The sequence below is a fragment of the Dendrobates tinctorius genome, unplaced genomic scaffold, assembly GCF_039654945.1.
Source record: "Dendrobates tinctorius isolate UK_male_01 unplaced genomic scaffold, ASM3965494v1 ptg000205l, whole genome shotgun sequence".
Classification (NCBI taxonomy): Eukaryota; Metazoa; Chordata; class Amphibia; order Anura; family Dendrobatidae; genus Dendrobates; species Dendrobates tinctorius.
Window position 1 is genome coordinate 354,573 of NW_027361872.1, and position 24,082 is coordinate 378,654.

Consider the following 24,082-nt stretch of genomic DNA (forward strand, 5'->3'; position numbering starts at 1 on the left):
TACAATATATAGGAGGCTGAGAGTGCGGTCTGTACGATATATAGGAGGCTGAGAGTGCGGTCTGTATGATATATAGGAGGCTGAGAGTGCGGTCTGTATGATATATAGGAGGATGAGAGTGCGGTCTGTATGATATATAGGAGGCTGAGAGTGCGGTCTGTATGATATATAGGAGGATGAGAGTGCGGTCTGTACGATATATAGGAGGTTGAGAGTGCGGTCTGTACAATATATAGGAGGCTGAGAGTGCGGTCTGTACGATATATAGGAGGCTGAGAGTGCGGTCTGTATGATATATAGGAGGCTGAGAGTGCGGTCTGTATGATATATAGGAGGCTGAGAGTGCGGTCTGTAGGATATATAGGAGGATGAGAGTGCGGTCTGTACGATATATAGGAGGTTGAGAGTGCGGTCTGTACGATATATAGGAGGCTGAGAGTGTGGTCTGTACGATATATAGGAGGCTGAGAGTGCGGTCTGTACGATATATAGGTTGAGAGTGCGGTCTGTACGATATATAGGAGGCTGAGAGTGTGGTCTGTACGATATATAGGAGGCTGAGAGTGCGGTCTGTACGATATATAGTAGGCTGAGAGTGCGGTCTGTACGATATATAGGAGGCTGAGAGTGCGGTCTGTACGATATATAGGAGGCTGAGAGTGCGGTCTGTACGATATATAGGAGGCTGAGAGTGCGATCTGTACGATATATAGGAGGCTGAGAGTGCGGTCTGTACGATATATAGGAGGCTGAGAGTGCGATCTGTACAATATATAGGAGGCTGAGAGTGTGGTGGTCTGTACGATATATAGGAGGCTGAGGGTGCGGTTTGTACGATATATAGGAGGCTGAGAGTGCAGTCTGTACGATATATAGGAGGCTGAGAGTGAGGTCTGTACGATATATAGGAGGATGAGAGTGCGGTCTGTACGATATATAGGAGGCTGAGACTTCGGTCTGTACGATATATAGGAGGCTGAGAGTGCGGTCTGTACGATATATAGGAGGATGAGAGTGCGGTCTGTACGATATATAGGAGGCTGAGAGTGCGATCTGTACAATATATAGGAGGCTGAGAGTGCGATCTGTACAATATATAGGAGGATGAGAGTGCGGTCTGTACGATATATAGGAGGTTGCGAGTGCGGTCTGTACAATATATAGGAGGCTGAGAGTGCGATCTGTAAGATATATAGGAGGTTGAGAGTGCGGTCTGTACGATATATAGGAGGCTGAGAGTGCGATCTGTACAATATATAGGAGGCTGAGAGTGTGATCTGTACAATATATAGGAGGCTGAGAGTGCGATCTGTACAATATATAGGAGGCTGAGAGTGCGATCTGTAAGATATATAGGAGGTTGAGAGTGCGGTCTGTACGATATATAGGAGGTTGAGAGTGCGGTCTGTACGATATATAGGAGGCTGAGAGTGCGATCTGTACAATATATAGGAGGCTGAGAGTGCGGTCTGTACGATATATAGGAGGCTGAGACTGTGATCTGTACTATATATAAGAGGCTGAGAGTGTGGTCTGTATGATATATAGGAGGCTGAGAGTGCGGTCTGTACGATATATAGGAGGCTGAGAGTGCGATCTGTACCATATATAGGAGGCTGAGAGTGCGGTCTGTACGATATATAGGAGGCTGAGAGTGAGGTCTGTACAATATATAGGAGGCTGAGAGTGCGGTCTGTACGATATATAGGAGGCTGAGAGTGCGGTCTGTATGATATATAGGAGGCTGAGTGCGGTCTGTATGATATATAGGAGGCTGAGAGTGCGGTCTGTATGATATATAGGAGGATGAGAGTGCGGTCTGTACGATATATAGGAGGTTGAGAGTGCGGTCTGTACAATATATAGGAGGCTGAGAGTGCGGTCTGTACGATATATAGGAGGCTGAGAGTGCGGTCTGTATGATATATAGGAGGCTGAGAGTGCGGTCTGTATGATATATAGGAGGCTGAGAGTGCGGTCTGTAGGATATATAGGAGGATGAGAGTGCGGTCTGTACGATATATAGGAGGTTGAGAGTGCGGTCTGTACGATATATAGGAGGCTGAGAGTGTGGTCTGTACGATATATAGGAGGCTGAGAGTGCGGTCTGTACGATATATAGGTTGAGAGTGCGGTCTGTACGATATATAGGAGGCTGAGAGTGTGGTCTGTACGACATATAGGAGGCTGAGAGTGCGGTCTGTACGATATATAGTAGGCTGAGAGTGCGGTCTGTACGATATATAGGAGGCTGAGAGTGCGGTCTGTACGATATATAGGAGGCTGAGAGTGCGGTCTGTACGATATATAGGAGGCTGAGAGTGCGGTCTGTACGATATATAGGAGGCTGAGAGTGCGATCTGTACGATATATAGGAGGCTGAGAGTGCGGTCTGTACGATATATAGGAGGCTGAGAGTGCGATCTGTACAATATATAGGAGGCTGAGAGTGTGGTGGTCTGTACGATATATAGGAGGCTGAGGGTGCGGTCTGTACGATATATAGGAGGCTGAGAGTGCAGTCTGTACGATATATAGGAGGCTGAGAGTGAGGTCTGTACGATATATAGGAGGATGAGAGTGCGGTCTGTACGATATATAGGAGGCTGAGACTTCGGTCTGTACGATATATAGGAGGCTGAGAGTGCGGTCTGTACGATATATAGGAGGATGAGAGTGCGGTCTGTACGATATATAGGAGGCTGAGAGTGCGGTCTGTGCGATATATAGGAGGCTGAGAATGCGGTCTGTGCGATATATAGGAGGCTGAGAGTGCGGTCTGTACGATATATAGGAGGCTGAGAGTGCGGTCTGTGCGATATATAGGAGGCTGAGAGTGCAGTCTGTACGATATATAGGAGGATGAGAGCGAGGTCTGTGCGATATATAGGAGGCTGAGAGTGCAGTCTGTACGATATATAGGAGGCTGAGAGTGTGATCTGTACAATATATAGGAGGATGAGAGTGCGGTCTGTACAATATATAGGAGGTTGAGAGTGCGGTCTGTACGATATATGGAGGCTGAGAGTGCGGTCTGTACGATATATAGGAGGCTGAGAGTGCGGTCTGTACGATATATAGGAGGCTGAGAGTGCGGTCTGTACGATATATAGGAGGCTGAGAGTGCGGTCTGTACGATATATAGGAGGCTGAGAGTGCGATCTGTACAATATATAGGAGGCTGAGAGTGCAGTCTGTACGATATATAGGAGGATGAGAGTGCGGTCTGTACGATATATAGGAGGCTGAGACTTCGGTCTGTACGATATATAGGAGGCTGAGAGTGCGGTCTGTACGATATATAGGAGGATGAGAGTGCGGTCTGTACGATATATAGGAGGCTGAGAATGCGGTCTGTGCGATATATAGGAGGCTGAGAGTGCGGTCTGTACGATATATAGGAGGCTGAGAGTGCAGTCTGTACGATATATAGGAGGACGAGAGCGAGGTCTGTGCGATATATAGGAGGATGAGAGTGCGGTCTGTACGATATATAGGAGGATGAGAGTGAGGTCTGTACGATATATAGGAGGATGAGAGTGCGGTCTGTACGATATATAGGAGGCTGAGACTTCGGTCTGTACGATATATAGGAGGCTGAGAGTGCGGTCTGTACGATATATAGGAGGATGAGTGTGCGGTCTGTACGATATATAGGAGGCTGAGAATGCGGTCTGTGCGATATATAGGAGGCTGAGAGTGCGGTCTGTACGATATATAGGAGGCTGAGAGTGCGGTCTGTGCGATATATAGGAGGCTGAGAGTGCAGTCTGTACGATATATAGGAGGATGAGAGCGAGGTCTGTGCGATATATAGGAGGCTGAGAGTGCAGTCTGTACGATATATAGGAGGCTGAGAGTGCGGTCTGTACGATATATAGGAGGCTGAGAGTGCAGTCTGTACGATATATAGGAGGACGAGAGCGAGGTCTGTGCGATATATAGGAGGCTGAGAGTGCAGTCTGTACGATATATAGGAGGATGAGAGCGAGGTCTGTGCGATATATAGGAGGCTGAGAGTGCGGTCTGTACAATATATAGGAGGTTGAGAGTGCGGTCTGTACGATATATGGAGGCTGAGAGTGCGGTCTGTACGATATATAGGAGGCTGAGAGTGCGATCTGTACAATATATAGGAGGCTAAGAGTGCGGTCTGTACGATATATAGGAGGCTGAGAGTGCGGTCTGTACGATATATAGGAGGATGAGAGTGCGGTCTGTACAATATATAGGAGGTTGAGAGTGCGGTCTGTACGATATATGGAGGCTGAGAGTGCGGTCTGTACGATATATAGGAGGCTGAGAGTGCGATCTGTACAATATATAGGAGGCTAAGAGTGCGGTCTGTACGATATATAGGAGGCTGAGAGTGTGGTCTGTACGATATATAGGAGGATGAGAGTGCGGTCTGTACAATATATAGGAGGATGAGAGTGCGATCGGTACGGTATACAGGAGGCTGAGAGTGTGATCTGTACAATATATAGGAGGATGAGAGCGCGGTCTGTATGATATATAGGAGGCTGAGAGTGCGGTCTGTATGATATATGAGGATGAGAGTGAGGTCTGTACGATATATAGGCGGCTGAGAGTGCAGTCTGTACGATATATAGGAGGATGAGAGCGCGGTCTGTGCGATATATAGGAGGCTGAAAGTGCAGTCTGTACGATATATAGGAGGCTGAGAGTGTGGTCTGTACGATATATAGGAGGATGAGAGTGCGGTCTGTACAATATATAGGAGGATGAGAGTGCGGTCTGTATGATATATAGGAGGCTGAGAGTGCGGTCTGTACGATATATAGGAGGTTGAGAGTGCGGTCTGTACGATATATAGGAGGTTGAGAGTGCGGTCTGTACGATATATGGAGGCTGAGAGTGAGGTCTGTACAATATATAGGAGGCTGAGAGCGCGGTCTGTACGATATATAGGAGGCTGAGAGTGCGGTCTGTACGATATATAGGAGGCTGAGAGCGCGGTCTGTACGATATATAGGAGGCTGAGAGTGCGGTCTGTACGATATATAGGAGGCTGAGAGTGCGGTCTGTACGATATGTAGGAGGCTGAGAGTGCGGTCTGTACGATATATAGGAGGCTGAGAGTGCGGTCTGTATGATATATAGGAGGCTGAGAGTGCGGTCTGTACGATATATAGGAGGCTGAGAGTGCGGTCTGTACAATATATAGGAGGCTGAGAGTGCGGTCTGTACGATATATAGGAGGCTGAGAGTGCGGTCTGTACGATATATAGGAGGCTGAGAGTGCGGTCTGTACGATATATAGGAGGCTGAGAGTGCGGTCTGTACGATATATAGGCGGCTGAGAGTGCGGTCTGTACGATATATAGGAGGCTGAGAGTGAGGTCTGTACGATATATAGGAGGCTGAGAGTGCGGTCTGTACGATATATAGGAGGCTGAGAGTGCGGTCTGTATGATATATAGGAGGCTGAGAGTGTGGTCTGTACGATATATAGGAGGCTGAGAGTGCGGTCTGTACGATATATAGGAGGCTGAGAGTGCGGTCTGTATGATATATAGGAGGATGAGAGTGCGGTCTGTACGATATATAGGAGGCTGAGAGTGCGGTCTGTACGATATATAGGAGGCTGAGAGTGCGATCTGTACGATATATAGGAGGCTGAGAGTGCGGTCTGTACGATATATAGGAGGCTGAGAGTGTGATCTGTACGATATATAGGAGGCTGAGAGCACGGTCTGTACAATATATAGGAGGCTAAGAGTGCGGTCTGTACGATATATAGGAGGCTGAGAGTGTGATCTGTACGATATATAGGAGGATGAGAGTGCGGTCTGTACGATATATAGGAGGATGAGAGTGCGGTCTGTACGATATATAGGAGGCTGAGAGTGCGGTCTGTATGATATATAGGAGGATGAGAGTGCGAACTGTACGATATATAGGAGGCTGAGAGTGCGGTCTGTATGATATATAGGAGGATGAGAGTGCGGTCTGTACGATATATAGGAGGCTGAGAGTGCGGTCTGTACGATATATAGGAGGCTGAGAGTGTGATCTGTACGATATATAGGAGGATGAGAGTGCGGTCTGTACGATATGTAGGAGGCTGAGAGTGCGGTCTGTATGATATATAGGAGGCTGAGAGTGCGATCTGTACGATATATAGGAGGCTGAGAGTGCGGTCTGTACGATATATAGGAGGCTGAGAGTGCGGTCTGTACGATATATAGGAGGCTGAGAGTGCAGTCTGTAAGATATATAGGAGGCTGAGAGTGCGGTCTGTACGATATATAGGAGGCTGAGAGTGTGGTCTGTACGATATATAGGAGGCTGAGAGTGCGGTCTGTACGATATATAGGAGGCTGAGAGTGCGGTCTGTACGATATATAGGAGGCTGAGAGTGCGGTCTGTATGATATATAGGAGGCTGAGAGTGTGGTCTGTACGATATATAGGAGGCTGAGAGTGCGGTCTGTACGATATATAGGAGGCTGAGAGTGCGGTCTGTACGATATATAGGAGGCTGAGACTGCGGTCTGTACGATATATAGGAGGCTGAGAGTGAGGTCTGTATGATATATAGGAGGCTGAGAGTGCGGTCTGTACGATATATAGGAGACTGAGAGTGCGGTCTGTATGATATATAGGAGGCTGAGAGTGTGGTCTGTACGATATATAGGAGGCTGAGAGTGCGGTCTGTACGATATATAGGAGGCTGAGAGTGCGGTCTGTATGATATATAGGAGGCTGAGAGTGTGGTCTGTACGATAGATAGGAGGCTGAGAGTGCGGTCTGTACGATATATAGGAGGCTGAGAGTGCGGTCTGTATGATATATAGGAGGCTGAGAGTGTGGTCTGTACGATATATAGGAGGCTGAGAGTGCGGTCTGTACGATATATAGGAGGCTGAGAGTGCGGTCTGTATGATATATAGGCTGAGAGTGCGGTCTGTACGATATATAGGAGGCTGAGAGTGCGGTCTGTACGATATATAGGAGGCTGAGACTGCAGTCTGTACGATATATAGGAGGCTGAGAGTGAGGTCTGTATGATATATAGGAGGCTGAGAGTGCAGTCTGTACGATATATAGGATGAGAGTGCGGTCTGTACAATATATAGGAGGCTGAGAGTGTTATCTGTACAATATATGGGAGGCTGAGAGTGCGGTCTGTACGATATATAGGATGAGAGTGCGGTCTATACGATATATAGGAGGCTGAGAGTGCGGTCTGTACGATATATAGGAGGCGGAGAGTGCGGTCTGTACGATATATAGGAGGCTGAGAGTGAGGTCTGTACGATATATAGGAGGCTGAGAGTGCGGTCTGTACGATATATAGGAGGATGAGAGTGCAGTCTGTACGATATATAGGAGGCTGAGAGTGTGATCTGTACAATATATGGGAGGCTGAGAGTGCGGTCTGTACGATATATAGGATGAGAGTGCGGTCTATACGATATATAGGAGGCTGAGAGTGCGGTCTGTACGATATATAGGAGGCTGAGAGTGTGATCTGTACAATATATGGGAGGTTGAGAGTGCGGTCTGTACGATATATAGGATGAGAGTGCGGTCTATACGATATATAGGAGGCTGAGAGTGAGGTCTGTACGATATATAGGAGGCTGAGAGTGCAGTCTGTATGATATATAGGAGGATGAGAGTACAGTCTGTACGATATATAGGAGGCTGAGAGTGTGATCTGTACGATATATAGGAGGCTGAGAGTGTGGTGGTCTGTACGATATATAGGAGGCTGAGAGCGTGGTCTGTACGATATATAGGAGGCTGAGAGTGTGATCTGTACGATATATAGGAGGCTGAGAGTGTGGTGGTCTGTACGATATATAGGAGGCTGAGAGTGCAGTCTGTACGATATATAGGAGGCTGAGAGTGCGGTCTGTACGATATATAGGAGGCTGAGAGTGTGATCTGTACAATATATAGGAGGCTGAGAGTGCGGTCTGTACGATATATAGGAGGCTGAGAGTGCGGTCTGTACGATATATAGGAGGCTGAGAGTGCAGTCTGTACGATATATAGGAGGCTGAGAGTGCGGTCTGTGCGATATATAGGAGGCTGAGAGTGCGGTCTGTACAATATATAGGAGGCTGAGAGTGCGGTCTGTACAATATATAGGAGACTGAGAGTGCGGTCTGTACAATATATAGGAGGCTGAGAGTGCGGTCTGTGCAATATATAGGTGGCTGAGAGTGCGGTCTGTACAATATATAGGAGGCTGAGAGTGCGGTCTGTACAATATATAGGAGGCTGAGAGTGCGGTCTGTACAATATATAGGAGGCTGAGAGTGCGGTCTGTGCGATATATAGGAGGCTGAGAGTGCGGTCTGTACAATATATAGGAGGCTGAGAGTGCGGTCTGTACAATATATAGGAGACTGAGAGTGCGGTCTGTATGATATATACAGTGGGGCAAAAAAGTATTTAGTCAGTCAGCAATAGTGCAAGTTCCACCACTTAAAAAGATGAGAGGCGTCTGTAATTTACATCATAGGTAGACCTCAACTATGGGAGACAAACTGAGAAAAAAAAATCCAGAAAATCACATTGTCTGTTTTTTTTTCATTTTATTTGCATATTATGGTGGAAAATAAGTATTTGGTCAGAAACAAAATTTCATCTCAATACTTTGTGATATATCCTTTGTTGGCAATGACAGAGGTCAAACGTTTTCTGTAAGTCTTCACAAGGTTGCCACACACTGTTGTTGGTATGTTGGCCCATTCCTCCATGCAGATCTCCTCTAGAGCAGTGATGTTTTTGGCTTTTCGCTTGGGAACACGGACTTTCAACTCCCTCCAAAGGTTTTCTATAGGGTTGAGATCTGGAGACTGGCTAGGCCACTCCACGACCTTGAAATGCTTCTTACGAAGCCACTCCTTTGTTGCCCTGGCTGTGTGCTTTGGATCATTGTCATGTTGAAAGACCCAGCCACGTTTCATCATCAATGCCCTTGCTGATGGAAGGAGGTTTGCACTCAAAATCTCACGATACATGGCCCCATTCATTCTTTCATGTACCCGGATCAGTCGTCCTGGCCCCTTTGCAGAGAAACAGCCCCAAAGCATGATGTTTCCACCACCATGCTTTACAGTAGGTATGGTGTTTGATGGATGCAACTCAGTATTCTTTTTCCTCCAAACACGGCAAGTTGTGTTTCTACCAAACAGTTCCAGTTTGGTTTCATCAGACCATAGGACATTCTCCCAAAACTCCTCTGGATCATCCAAATGCTCTCTAGCAAACTTCAGACGGGCCCGGACATGTACAGGCTTAAGCAGTGGGACACGTCTGGCACTGCAGGATCTGAGTCCATGGTGGCGTCGTGTGTTACTTATGGTAGGCCTTGTTACATTGGCCCCAGCTCTCTGCAGTTCATTCACTAGGTCCCCCCGCGTGGTTCTGGGATTTTTGCTCACCGTTCTTGTGATCATTCTGACCCCACGGGGTGGGATTTTGCGTGGAGCACCAGATCGAGGGAGATTATCAGTGGTCTTGTATGTCTTCCATTTTCTAATTATTGCTCCCACAGTTGATTTCTTCACTCCAAGCTGGTTGGCTATTGCAGATTCAGTCTTCCCAGCCTGGTGCAGGGCTACAATTTTGTTTCTGGTGTCCTTTGACAGCTCTTTGGTCTTCACCATAGTGGAGTTTGGAGTCAGACTGTTTGAGGGTGTGCACAGGTGTCTTTTTATACTGATAACAAGTTTAAACAGGTGCCATTACTACAGGTAATGAGTGGAGGAAAGAGGAGACTCTTAAAGAAGAAGTTACAGGTCTGTGAGAGCCAGAAATCTTGATTGCTTGTTTCTGACCAAATACTTATTTTCCACCATAATATGCAAATAAAATGAAAAAAAAACAGACAATGTGATTTTCTGGATTTTTTTTTCTCAGTTTGTCTCCCATAGTTGAGGTCTACCTATGATGTAAATTACAGACGCCTCTCATCTTTTTAAGTGGTGGAACTTGCACTATTGCTGACTGACTAAATACTTTTTTGCCCCACTGTAGGAGGCTGAGAGTGTGATCTGTACAATATATAGGAGGCTGAGAGTGCGGTCTGTACGATATATAGGAGGCTGAGAGTGCGGTCTGTACAATATATAGGAGGCTGAGAGTGCTACCCTGGGTTGCTGTCTTTCATCAATTTTTCCCTAACGTCCACGTCCAGGGAGATTAGCTACAGTGCCATGGGTTGTAAACGTCTTGGTTATTTTTCGCAACTTCTCCCCTTTTTATCTGGTTTCAGGTGTGATTTTCATATTGGCCACACCTGTTACTCGCCATAGATAAGTTTGAATGAGCATCACTTGCTTGTAACAAATTTGTTTACCCCCAATTTTAGAAAGTTGCCAACACTTATGTCTGGTCCATTTTCAGGGTTTTGTGTGAAATTATGTCCAATTTGCCTTTTTTCCTCCGTTTATTTTGTGTTGTTCCAATACACACAAAGGAAATAAACATGTGTACAACAAAATATGTGTAATTGCAATCATTTTCTGGGAGAAATACTTCATTTTCTGGAACAATTTCAAGGGTGCCAACACTTTCAGCCATGTCTTTATATAGGTTCCTGATACAGAGCTTAAAAAGTAACTGTAGTTTTAATTTTTAACAAAAGTCAATAGTACACACAAACATAAGAAACTTTGTATATTTTATCAAAGAAACCTACTTCTTTCTCCTTCTCAACTGATAATTCGTTCTCAAAATTCTCAACTCAAGGGTAAAATTTGTCTACAGTGAATACAGATTTCCCAATTACTAAGATAGGATATGACAGTTGGTGCTCATAAAGTTCTATGGAGAACTGTAACTGTCATTTCAGGAGAACTTGCAGCAGAATGTACGTGTCTGCCTATAGCTCCTCATCCCCACTCCATAGAATCTTGTGAGCACCAATTGTCATCTCCTATCTCAGTAATGGGAAAATCTGTGCTCACTGAATACAGATATTACCAGTGAATTGAGGGTGAAAGATTAGAAGAGGAGGATACAGAAGCAAATTTCTATTATAACACATATTACACAGTTGTTTATTTTCGTGTGAACCATTTGATTTCTTACAAATATGGTTACTCTTTAAACTCAAGTGATAAAATTCTTCCTGCCTGCAGCTGCCACTAGAGGGAGCTTAGAAGATAACTAAATATTTATTAAAGGGTTATTCCCAAAAAAATCAAGTCATCGATAGGATTACTTGTTGATTGCTGGTATCCCCAGTGATCCCTAGAACAGAGTCCTGCAGCCCAGTCATAAATGGAGGGGAGGTGTGCATGCATATATGCAGCCTCTACTTCATTCATTGTCTATGGCACGGTTTAATTAGCTGAGCACTGTGCTTGGCAGTCCCATAGACAATGAATACTGAGGAGGCAAGCGCACCTCCATTCCATTCAAGATGTAGCTGTAGAGCTTCGTTCTCAGGGTTCCAATGCCCCATTCTCAGTTGTCTCCTATTTTCTGATAGGGAATAACTGGATTTTTTGGGAATAACCCTTCAAAAGGGAATCTGTCAGGTCTGCTGACTGTCCACAATCACTATTATAGTTGTAAGGTAATGGGGGCACATTTCCTTATACCAATAGTGATCTAAGGGGGTATCATTTTTCCTTGTGGAGAGTGACACGCAACGCCTGGCATGTCAGATTTAGGAGACTTATACGTCATGCAATGTCCTCTGGGAAATTAAATATGCAAATTGTCTCTTCAGACAGGAAAAGGACTTGAATTCTATTACCACCTACTGGAAGTAGCAATCCTACAAGTCATTATCGACCTTTTAATGAGCCTTGCCATATGACATAAAAGCCAACTCAGAATCTCAATTTACAGACAATGTGTTTCAGGGTGTTGCCCCTCATCAGCACAAAGTATAAGATCTGATTTGGCTGGGTGAGAGGCTCATTCCAACAAGGTGATGTGTGTTATTTGAAGAATGTAATTTTATCCTGCAGAGTTCCATATACCATCATTGGTCAAGTGAGACAACTCTTCTGCTGAAATCGTCCTGCCTAGCATCTTCTAATCATACTCCCCTAGACGTCAGCCACATCCATGGAAATATGAGCAGAAGATTGGAGGATTTTTTTTTTTAATGTTTGGCCAGGACCAGATGTTTAGGACTTCAATGAGGAAAAACACCAGTAGAATTTTTACCTAAGGATAACTTTGTGAGAATAGAGTAGATGGCAGGTACACATCTTTATGAAGGTTTACGTCACAATACTGAGCATTTTTCACACTCACCGTAAACTCATTTCTCATTACTCGTTTATTCTCTATCTCTACACTGCTTCACTTTCCTTGATGACAACCCAGTTCAGTACTACAGTCCAGCTAGCAAGAGTCCTATTCTCAACGTGCATTTCTGCGTCTGCTTTCCCCTCAAGGGAACTATGTTGCCAGTATGGCCGGTACTTAACTTCTCTGCTACTGACGCCTTCGAACTCCCACCCGGGGCACTCTCTTCATCTCAAGTTCTCTGTCTCGTCAACTCTCTGTTATAAAATCGGGGCCCAACTGCTATGTGTCCTCTACCAGGACCCATCTACAATTGATTACTGTCTTTCTGTCGGTTTTCCTTTTCTCTCTACTCTGGTTCATACTAACCACCATCTCAGTCTCCCCTCAATTCGGAACACCCATGTCATGCGGCACTGCCAACTCTCTGATGTCCTGACAGGAAACGGTCACTGTCCCTTCACCATAGCCCCTCCCATTCTGGGCTAGTCCCAATCATTAACTCCCTTAACTCTTCCAACTGTCAAGCAGAACACTACACCAACACTACTGACGCATATCACAGTTCACATTTTACAATACAACAATATGGGTGTTCTTCAAGGGGGACGTTGGCAATACCACCATCTCCTTACACCTGATCCATACTCCTGCACCTACTACAATAACCCTCTATCTAGTGGGAAAGAGGATTATTGTCCCTAGGATAATCCACCACTGTAGACTTGGTAGGTTCCTGAATGCTGGGTCTCTCACCGATCCTAAAAACGATGGACAAAGTTCTGGTTTAGCGCTGTGTCACTTTCTGATTTTCCCCTGCGCCATAAGTGTGAAATATGTAGTGAATTCAATCAAAGCAATCATGTTATTTGAACATTCTGATCCTCCAGAATGCAGTACTGAAATTATATATATATATTTTTCATTTATTTCTAATTACATTCTATTTTACATAATTGTTAGTTAATTTTATTTATTACATCTTGGCATATTAAATTGCTGTTTTTATTCCTGCACTGAAGAGTTGCTTTAAGATGTTGATATTTGTACAATGTTCTTTCTAAAACTCCTTAGTGGGTGCGATTGGATCTCCTAAGCTGCACCCCAATGCACATTACCAGAACGAAAAAAACACAATAACATGCAAAAACTCCATTATTGAAAATTAAACCGGATGAATTTATTTTTTACACCCAGTTTTAATTTTAAGCATTTTCTATGCATTTAAGAACAATTGCCAACCCTGCCATTTAGACTTTAACGCATCAAACTGAGTAAACCTTCCAATAATGCACATATTATACTCTTAAAGGGAATCTGTCACCCTTTTTTTGCCCTATCAGCTGCCGGCATTGACATCAGGGGCTTATCTACAGCATTCTGTAATGCTGTAGATAAGCCCCCGATGTAACCTGAAAGATAAGAAAAACACGTTAGATTATACACACCGGAGGGGGAGGTCCGGTCCGATGGGTGTCGCGGTCCGGCTCCTCCCATCTTCATATGTTGCCGTCCTCTTCTTCCCTTCCTGTAGTGGCTCCGGAGCAGGTGCGCCAGACCTCTCTCGGCGCCTGCGCACTGCAGGACTCTGCTCTGCCCTCAGCAGGGCAGAGCAGTGCGCCTGCGCCGGAGCTACTACAGGAAGGGAAGAGGACGGCATCGTATGAAGATGGGAGGAGCCAGACCGGACCGCGACACCCATCGGACTGGACCGCCCCCTCCGGTGAGTATAATCTAAGAATGCTGTAGATAAGCCCCTAATGTCAATGCTGGCAGCTGATATGGCTAAAAAAGGGTGACAGATTCCCTTTAAGGTTTTTCACATGTGCATGTAATGTCTATTTTGTTTCGTGGCTGCTTTGGTGATGACTGTATCCAGATTCTTCATTTTGGGCATGTTCTACCTAGGAGCTGCCCACTGCATTTTATTAGTTTAGAAATGGTCTTATGGTTGTCTTACAATAATAAAAAAAGAGATATATTCCCTTACCAGACCCCTGATGTTCCTCTAATGGGGTGTACTTTATTTTTCACACTGTTTGTGCACTTTGGTAAGTGTTTGTGAAAAATAAAATAACAGTGTAATTTGTCATGTGTTACTGCCCATCTAAGGTTGCATTTCCCTAAATTTGAGACCTTATAAGACCGAGATGTTTTACTTATGTCCTGATATATAAAGCCATAGAATTCAAAGAGGGTGTACTTAACTTTTCTCATAGTGTGAATGTTTTCAAAGGTCTCCAAAATCATGAAAGGAAAGGAAAATAAAAATGGGCTAAGTAGCCGAATTTACTGAAAATACTTTAATCAAAGTTCAATTTTACTTTTGCACGTATAAAATGGAACATGTCTGTATTTTAGAATAAGATGTTAGATAAAGTGAAGGCAGATAAGCCACAGACGGAGGAACGGCCAAACCAAGCAGCTCGAACAAAAATATTAGTGTTTGGCAGGCTTTATAACAATTCTATCACAGTCACGTTTTAAAGCTTTAACGTATGGTCCCACATTTCTTTCCAGGAAAGATGGATAGGAGCGCTCCAGCTAATCACACTCTATTCATTAGCTAGTAGATGGCACGAAATAAAGGGACATTGATGCTGACCAGTGGGATGTAGCGATAAAGAACCAAATGACGATCAATTACCCTTATTAAGAAGGAAAAATACAGTTGGAATTAATATCAAGCCAAAAAATTCAAAACAGCAAAGGCTCACCTATGGAGTTACGGGAGAAGTCCCTGACATCGTTTCAGCGTAGAACTTAGCATTTTATCCAAGGAAGGAAGCATGGTAGCCACATATACTCTTTAGAAGCCACTCAAGCTATGCCTAAAGTTTAGGATTCGTGATGAGCGAGTGTGGTTGGATAAGGCGATATCTGAGCATGCTTGCCTCCTAATTGAGAATTTCGGCGTGCTTGAAAAAAAATACTCGATACGCCGCCGTTGTTTGACAGCCGCGATGCATGCAGGGATTGCCTTTTTGTTAGGTAATCCCTACATGCATTGCAGCTGTAGAACAGTCCTGAGACAGGCAACCGCGGCGAGTCAAGCATGCCAAAAATACTCGATTAGGACAAGAGCGTGCTCGGATAACACCTTATCTGAGCGCACTCGCTGATCATTATTTAGGATCTGAAGGCAAGAAATGGAGAGTACAGGGCATTGCACAATAGGGGAATCTATAAATACTCCACCTTGAAACAAGATCATATATTATTAGGGAGAAGAAGATCAAACACTTTCTAACTTTTTATATATTATAAATGTGAAAATGGCCTAAAAAATTGATAAAAAAAAAATGTATTTTTTAATTCACTAGGCATGGTATAAATCTGTAAGCAGTGAGTCCCCTAAGTTGTGGCTGAAGGCATGCAGACTTTTATCATTTAACTTTACATTTGCCGGAAAGTGAAGCGCAACAGTCATGTACCGTAAAGTGAGGTTTCTAACTGTAAACTGTTAGTTGCAGGCAAGACTAGAATGTGGAGACTAAGGAATTCCTGGTCGTCACCCTTAAACCTTTGAAGAGTTGTGGCCTTTTCCGTTGGAGGCTCTCAGGTTGCACCGGCCCCACCCCTCGTTAACTTATGATTCATCACGTCTGATGGATCGGTGGCCTCAACCAACAGGCAGGGCGCTGCAGGATGGTTCCCCCTTAAAATAGGATGGCAAGCCTGACAAAATCTTCTAGCAAGAACCAGTAGGGTAATGGAAAAGATAGAAGTAAGGAGATATAACCTAGCAACCTAAGGAGACTATCAATAGGTGTTGGGACTACCTATTGGAATGTTAAACTAGATCAGGGTGAACTGAGCTACAGGAAGTAGGGAAAGTGGTATTTTCTAGTAGAAAACAGCGCACCCATACCTAATCTTACACTGGGATTTAAAGGGAATCTGTCACTAGTATCAACTCTCATAAACCAATTAGGCCAACTGGGCATGCAAATGAATAAAATACTGTGATATCTGTTACCCAATGTCTTGTTTCAGTTAAATACATTTTTTTGGAAAATGAGCTGTTAAGATCTATGGTTCGAACATAGATCTCCAAGAGAATCTACATCCAGAGATTTTTTTTTTATATGAAAGGGGGGCGTTACCAGTGTGATACATGTAATGACTGACAGTCTTCTCTCATGCTGACACACAGCACTGCAGTGAGATCAGAGCTAACACAGTACAGCAGAGGTGAACTTTGTCTCATTACAAAAACATTTGCATCTGCAGTCGTCCTCTCACCCTGCTTCATCTTCCATATTACATGCAGCCAATGTGGGGGGAAGGGCAGTTCAACAGAGCTGACAGCACTGTGGAAGGACAACTGGAAATGTGCTTGTTGGGTTTGTAATGAGACAATTTTCACTTCTGCTGTACTGTGTTAGTTTTGATCTCACTGCAGAGCTGTTTGTGATTATGAGAGCAAAGTGTCAGTTATTAATTGCTTCATACTGTCTACTTTATCTTTATTTTTCCAAATATGTTGGTGACATGATTTTATAGCACATAAGTATTACAGGTTCTCCTCTTTGTTCACAGACGGCATAACTCTCCTATTCTGGGTGCTGATGTAAAAGATTATGACTAGACCTGTCCATCAGTCTCCTTCAAAGTGTACCATGGAAAGCTGTTTTTTTTTTCCAATTGGAGGAGGCTGATGGACAGGTCTGGTCATACGCTCCTATATCAGTAGCTAGTTTCAGAACAGGAGAGCTGTGTAGTCTATGACGAATCAGGAGAATCTGTAATACTTATAGGTTAGTGCCACAAAATCATGTCCCCAGTACATGTATTAAAATAAAGATAAGATAAAGTGAATCCCTTTAAAGTATCATAGGATTCCAGCCGAACTGTAATGTGTATGGCCGGTTTAGGAGACACTTCTTAGTATTCAAATCACAACACAATATTTTTGTGTCTAAATTAATACTGTAATTATTTTTTTATTTTACTCACTCATGCAGTGCCATTAATTCCACAGCACTTTACAGACATTATCATCACTGGACCTTTGGTGCTCACAATCTAATTTCCCTATTAGTATGTCTTTAGCGTTTCAGAGCTAACCGGAGAATCCGGTGGAAACCCACGCAAAGAGGGGGAGGACATACAAATTTCTTGCAAATATTGTCCTTGGTGGGATTTGATCCCAGGACCCCAGTGCTGCAATGCCAGCGTGCTGTTCATGTACAATGGAGCAGTAGGGAGTAAAAATACTGTTCTAGGTCCAAACCCTAAAAAATGTACAACATAACAGTGAAGCAGCACTCCAATGTGCAAATTAAATTCATTCACTCATATTCATAGAAGCATTGTTTCCATGTAGGAGTTTCTGTAAACATGTTGGTGGGCACTGATAGTAGTGAACATCTTTTTAAAAAAAAACATATACTTATAAAGGCCAGATGCCAAAACTAGAAACATTTTTCACAGGACCATATGCTGCCGAGAACGATGATTTTTTAAGTCGGTTTAAAAATGATAGCACTCAAGGATCTTTCTCATTTGTCGAGTGTTTTACGACCTGTTTACATGGCCTGAATAAACCTTCATTCTCCAATCATCCACCAGTGTAAATGGGTCGTTAGAAGGACTCCAAGACAACTATGGTCACCAATCACGTCCTGGATCCTTTGTAACTGGACTGCCATCTTGTTTGTCCAATAGCTTTGTAAATGTAGATCCTTAACAATGTTTCCCCTCTGAATAAAGACCGAAAAATCGAGAGACTGTTTTTAATGTTTAATATTTTGTAGCATCAATGTTAAGTAATTCACATTTGAACCTGGCAGTGTAATTAGCTCTGTTTATGTAAAGTAAATGGCAGAGGAGCCATGATGGACCTCCCAACTTCCTCTGTTTAGGAAGCATTGTATTATATCTTATATGGACAAACCATCCAATAATGGTAAGAAGAGACATGCCCGTCTGTCTCCAACAGAGGCTCTTCCTGTACATGACTCAAGAGTGATGGGAGGAAAGGGCACGGACTTGAAAGCCTCCCATCTGCTGCCCATTTACTCTGGAGACGAGTGAAACAAACTCAGGAAGTGGCAATGAGTTAGAAAGAGCTGAAGAGATCGCCTTGATCTCGGCAGGGTCACTTGTGGGCCACTCTGTGCCTGGCATTTCATAAACCTGTATTTGGATTACAGCATTGGCACACACAGCTGGTGATGGCTGCAGGCGCTCTCGAAACCTCAACACTTGGAGAAGATAAACAGCCTCTAGTGCTTGAGCAAGCAAATTGGAACAAGCATATATTCTGCTGCCTAAACTCTCGCTGCTGTTTCCTTGATAACACCTTATGATTTACAGTAAAAGCTCAGGTGTGAAAACCTTTATGTATAACATGGCTGATGCAATAGAAGGAAGCGACACAAATCTATACTGTAGGTCAAGACACTCCAAGGGAGAAGACCTATTCTGTGAAGTGCCCTGCAATCTGGGCTACCAAAGCGACTTAGTGAGGTTCTGACTAGAGTTGAGCGACTTTGGTCGGATCGGGTTTCATGAAACAAAATTTGTTTCAGATGAAACTGGTCCGACTAGGGCAAAAAAAGTCGGAGTTTCGTCCGGAACCCGACCCCAATGCAAGTCAATGGGAAATAAAAGTCGGCATTGAGTGGATGACATTCATCCAGTCAATGCCGACTTTTATTCCCCATTGACTTGCATTGGGGTCGGGCTTCGGACGAAACTCCGACTTTTTTTGCCCTAGTCGGACCAGTTTCATCTGAAACAAATTTTGTTTCATGAAACCCGATCCGACCAAAGTCGCTCAACTCTAGTTCTGACGGTGCAACATTCTTGTACTCCGCAAAAAAAGACAATGAAAATGTTCTACAGCTGTTATGGGACATGTTCCGTTCTTTTCACTTCTATAGAGATACTTAATTATAAGCTTTGTGTAATTAAACAATTTATTTTATTATTCTATTGGCTAGTTGATCACAATCCCAGTGATCAGATGAATCAGTCGTGGACCCCAAGTCATTAGCAGTACTGCCACAGGGAAAGTAGTGTTACATAGCTTGTGGACTAAAATGTGGCAAAACTGTTTTTTCAACCTGCATTTTTCAGATCTGTTTTGTCTTTCCCCTTTTTTACAGTCTTTGTACCCATTTTGGACAGTTATAGCATATACACTGGATATGCATATACTGTATGTTTCAGATATGTGGAACCCACATCTATCTCGGAATTGGGGCCCCAATCGTACAACTCGGTCAGTGGAGAAGTGGGCGCCACTCCATTAATTTGCAGAAAATTAACGAGCACACTAGTGCAGCCATCTCTCCATTCACCGCAGCACACAATATGACCTGCATCTAGCATGCAAATTGCCTCTTCAGAGAAAAAGAGGACTTGAACTCTATAGCGCCACCTGTTGGTAGTAACGATCCTACAAGTCACAATCAACCCTTTAACGAGTCTTGTAATATGACTTCAGATAAAAGCCAAATCAGAATCTCAATTTGCAGACACGGTGTTTCGAGCTATTGGCTCTCGTCAGTGCAAAGTATGAGAACTGATTTGGCTAGGTGAGAGGCTCTGGACTGAGGTCTAAGGGGTAAGGTTTCTCCTTGTGGAGAGTGACATGCCAGCTCTGGCTTGTCAAGGTAAGGAGGCTTATTCACCGGACAATGCTCCTCTGGGAAAATAATATGCAAATTGCCTCTTCAGAGAAAAAGAGAACTTGAACTCTATAGCGCCACCTGTTGGTAGTAGCGATCCTACAAGTCACAATCAACCCTTTAACGAATCTTGTAATATGACTTCGGATAAAAGCCAAATCAGAATATCAATTTGCAGACACGGTGTTTCGAGCTATTGGCTCTCGTCAGTGCAAAGTATGAGAACTGATTTGGCTAGGTGAGAGGCTCTGGACTGAGGTCTAAGGGGTAAGGTTTCTCCTGCATCTAGCAAAGATTTATGGCATATCCTCTAAATAATGTATAAAAAGGGATCTAAGGGATAAGGTTTCTCCTTGCGGAGAGTGACATACCAGCTCTGGCTTGTCAAGGTAAGGAGGCTTATTCGCCGTGCAATGCTCCTCTGGGAAATGGCGTTATAGAGTTCAAAACCTCTTTCTCTCTGGAGAGGCAATTTGTGTAGAAAAAGGGAGTAATTGTTTTTAATCTTTCTGTGTATTGTGTATCATTATCATCATTCACATTCAATCCTTGCAGTATAATTAGCTCTGTTTATTTAAAGTAAATGGCAGATGAGCGTTGGTGGACCTCCGGACTTCATCCACTTACAAAGCATGGGAATTGTTCCATGAAACTGTAGTGTCCTGTTCTTTGCATCTTGATTGTATAACTAATTTCAGACACTTTATTGTGATCATCACCCCCCCCCTACGTGAGGTTCATTTGTTAGCAGTTTAGTAAAAATTCCATTTTTCCAATCTTAGAAAACCTGTTCTGAAACTAGATGGACTAGACTGTCAAGCCCTTCTGAGGGAAAGATTCTCCTTGAACCTGTTTCTCTAATTGATGAAGGTTCAAAATTAGGGGTTTCTTTCTAAAGAATTTCAGAATGCCCTGATAGCAAACCTGAAAAAAGGTTTTGTAGACCAGAGAGCAATCACTGGAGATGGATATCATGGTCAGAAGAATATAGAAGGAACAAGGCAAAATAGAAGACCAGCAACCCAATGGCTTGATACTATCAAGATAATGGTGGAGAAGACCCTGGTAGACCTATCTAGATTTACACAACATCGATCTTCCTACAATGTGTTCATCCATGAAGTTGCTATGGCTTGAGATCGAGATGAAGGTTGTTAAAAAAACATCTAACTGATATGAAATGAATTTTCAATGAAAACTTAAAATTTGTCATTTACTATTAAATAAGTTGAGAATCTGTCATATATAGGTGCCATACAAATTCGATAGCTGTCAGTCAACGAGCATTTAGCCAACAGTTATCTGTCTTGACTTCCGGATACACAGGAATACTGGGCTTGGCAAAGTGCTATGGTGTTCTCAATGAGAAAGCCGCTGTTAGACACTTCAATCAACGGCTTATCTCCATGCCGAACAAAAAAAATGTTGATTTTTCTATAACCAGATCCCTCTCTCCCACATCAGGGCAGAGTAAGGAGGCCCCAATACCCATCAGACTTTTGGCCGATCCCACCAATATTAATCCAACTAATATAATTCAGTTTGCATGGATGGCCATACACATTAAATGGCTGTCGTCCGAATTATGCTTCTGCTGATCGTTTGGTCGACAGCCATCTCAGTTGACTCTCCCATACACAGAAGCTCACGCTTGGCCGAACGCTTCTGCGTTTTCTATGAGATAGCTGCCAAATGATACGTCAGCCGGCGGCTTATTTCAGGTAAAACAATGCGATAGGCAGTCCAAAATCGAAAATGCCTGATCGACATCTTTCACAACCATCAGTCGGCTGGCACCCCCATACACATCAGCAGACTCGACCATCAGTCTATTGAGTATGGGGGCCTTATAGGGGCTGTGATAAAACACTCCGGGACCGCCTTTGCTGGGGTCAAAGGTCACGTGCGTTCAACGGGAAACTCAGGCGCAGAGCTGGGAGTCGGGTATAACTGACACTGGGTCAGGTTTATTAAAGGTGAAAGCAATGCAAAAAGGAAATAAAACATAAAACAAATCCTTGCCTGTCCGGCACTAACTAAACAATGGACAACCTAACTACCAACTGGCGGGCTTCTCCCGTCCAGCCAAACCACAGTTGCAGTGGGCACTGCTTTCACTCACGTGTGTCTCTCACACAGACAGGCTCTCTGTGTTCCCAGGCTGAGACACTCACACAACCACCTGGCATCCTTGTATATCCACCTCGCATTATTCATTAGCAAGCAGGTGCGATACTGACCAGACTAGGCCACATAGGAAAGGAATCTGGGCGAGATATACCTGCCCTCATCCACTATTCCCACATGATTCTCACAGGGCCTTTAGTCCACTAGTGAGATTACACATGTCAGATAGACACAGGTGGATTGCATTAGGTCATTCATAGGAAGGGTATTAACGATAACTCAGTAATACAGTGATTTAAAGAAGGGAACATATATATATATATATAGAGAGAGAGAGAGAGAGAGAGTTTATTTCACATTGATATTATATATTTAAAACAAGAGTGACAACCAATAAAGATGCACTTTAAGCTGTAAGGTTAACTCAAACTTTCTGCCATCTGATGACTTTTGAGAAAACTTTTTAATGCATTGCAATGCAACATTTAAGAAGTACTTAACATCTCCTAATTGAAGCAGAGCTGATTTAGCACCACTCGAATAATGCTCTGTCTGCAACTATGTGATGAATGGGGAATTCCTCTTTTTCTTATGATATATCATAATTCAGTAACAATTTGCTCCTAAACTGAATCCAGTGGCAAGTTTCTCCTAAACTACATATTAGGCACAAACTCCTCGGTAACTTGTCATAGGTAAACTCCTCCACAATGCTGCTCCCTATAGCGTATCTCATGTCGTTCCTCTATATTTTTCCACCTTTGCTCTCCAGTCTGCCAATAATCAATATTTATATTCTTTCCTTATCACTTGCTCTCACCTCCATATCATAAAAGAATAAACTAAAATAGTGTTATACCTGTATATGACCCCATGCTGATGAAGGAACATGAGAGCTGAAGTTACTTCCGCAGCATAAAATCGTGATCGTGGCTCATCAAATTTTCGTGAACGCTGGATTTGGAACATCAAGTCTCCACCATTTACATACTCCATAACGAAAAAGAGACGATCCTGTAAGAAAATAAAAAATGCCATTATTAACAACTTTTTGACTCTTCTAGTTCATGCAGAAACTTTAATTTTGTTTGCGAATATAAGGTTTATGCCTAAAACATTAATACACAATATAGTTTCTCAGAAATATCGGAAGCACTTTCCCTTAAAACAGATTCAATTGTCCCCATGTCAACCTTGGAAAACTAACCAAACAGAAAGGTGGGCACATCAGAAAAGCCAGTAAATATCAAAATCCGTCCTCAGGAATCAGGACATGTACTCCTAATGGCTTTATAAGTCATTGACACCGATGATATGAGATGATTACGGTTTCTCCACTTCACATTATTCAACCTTATACACAATAGACTAACCGCGGCCGAACCCATGGATATCGACGTCTAATGTGTATGGGGGGCCATGACAATCATCTGGTAAGTATCTGGCATGTTCGATTTCGTACTGCCGATTCCTTTCTCAGAGCTAAGCCTCTGCCGCTGCCAATGCATACGTATGCAGGTGCACTTTAATGCGCCGCTAGCGTTTATTATTTATTTATTATTATGCTTTGCTTACATAGTGCCATCATGTTCCGCAGCTCTTTACATACACAATTTAAATTTCCTATCAGTATGTGTTTGGAGTATGGGAGGAAACCGGAAAACTCGGAAGAATCCCACGTAAAACACAGGGAGAACATTCAAACCCCTTGCAGATGTTGTCCTTGGTGGGATCTGAACCCAGGACCCCAGCGCTGCAAGGCTGCAGTACTAACCACTGAGCCACCATGCTGTCCCCACAAGGGTAAGACATTGTGTGACTCCTGCTCATTAGGAAGTTCCAGCACGTAAAGTGTTATGATGTCCCGGTGGCCTTCATTTGAGTGATGACCAAGGAAGATTGCAGGACCAGATGCCACGAAGCAGCAACAAGGACCAGGCACCTGTGAATACTTTTTCTCAACTCTTGTAGAGAGATTTCAAAGCATGGGACATGATCAGAAGTAATCTGCAAGAGAACCTAACAGTCTGTAATCCACTTCCCTATAGAGCTATGGCAGGCGAA

At 43.6% G+C, this 24,082-nt stretch overlaps 1 protein-coding gene and 1 long non-coding RNA gene across 4 annotated transcripts in view; one reads left to right on the forward strand and one right to left on the reverse strand.

Moving 5' to 3' along the window:
• PRKCE (protein kinase C epsilon) overlaps positions 1-24,082 on the reverse strand; it is a 483,682-nt gene that overhangs the window by 72,035 nt on the left and 387,565 nt on the right. For all 3 annotated transcript variants that reach the window (XM_073553989.1, XM_073553990.1, XM_073553991.1), the window contains one exon: positions 22,878-23,032. In XM_073553989.1, coding sequence (XP_073410090.1) covers positions 22,878-23,032 — 155 coding nt within the window. The remainder of the gene's footprint in view (positions 1-22,877; positions 23,033-24,082) is intronic.
• LOC141057893 (uncharacterized) overlaps positions 1-24,082 on the forward strand; it is a 58,562-nt gene that overhangs the window by 18,924 nt on the left and 15,556 nt on the right. The gene's annotated exons all lie outside the window — the stretch shown is intronic.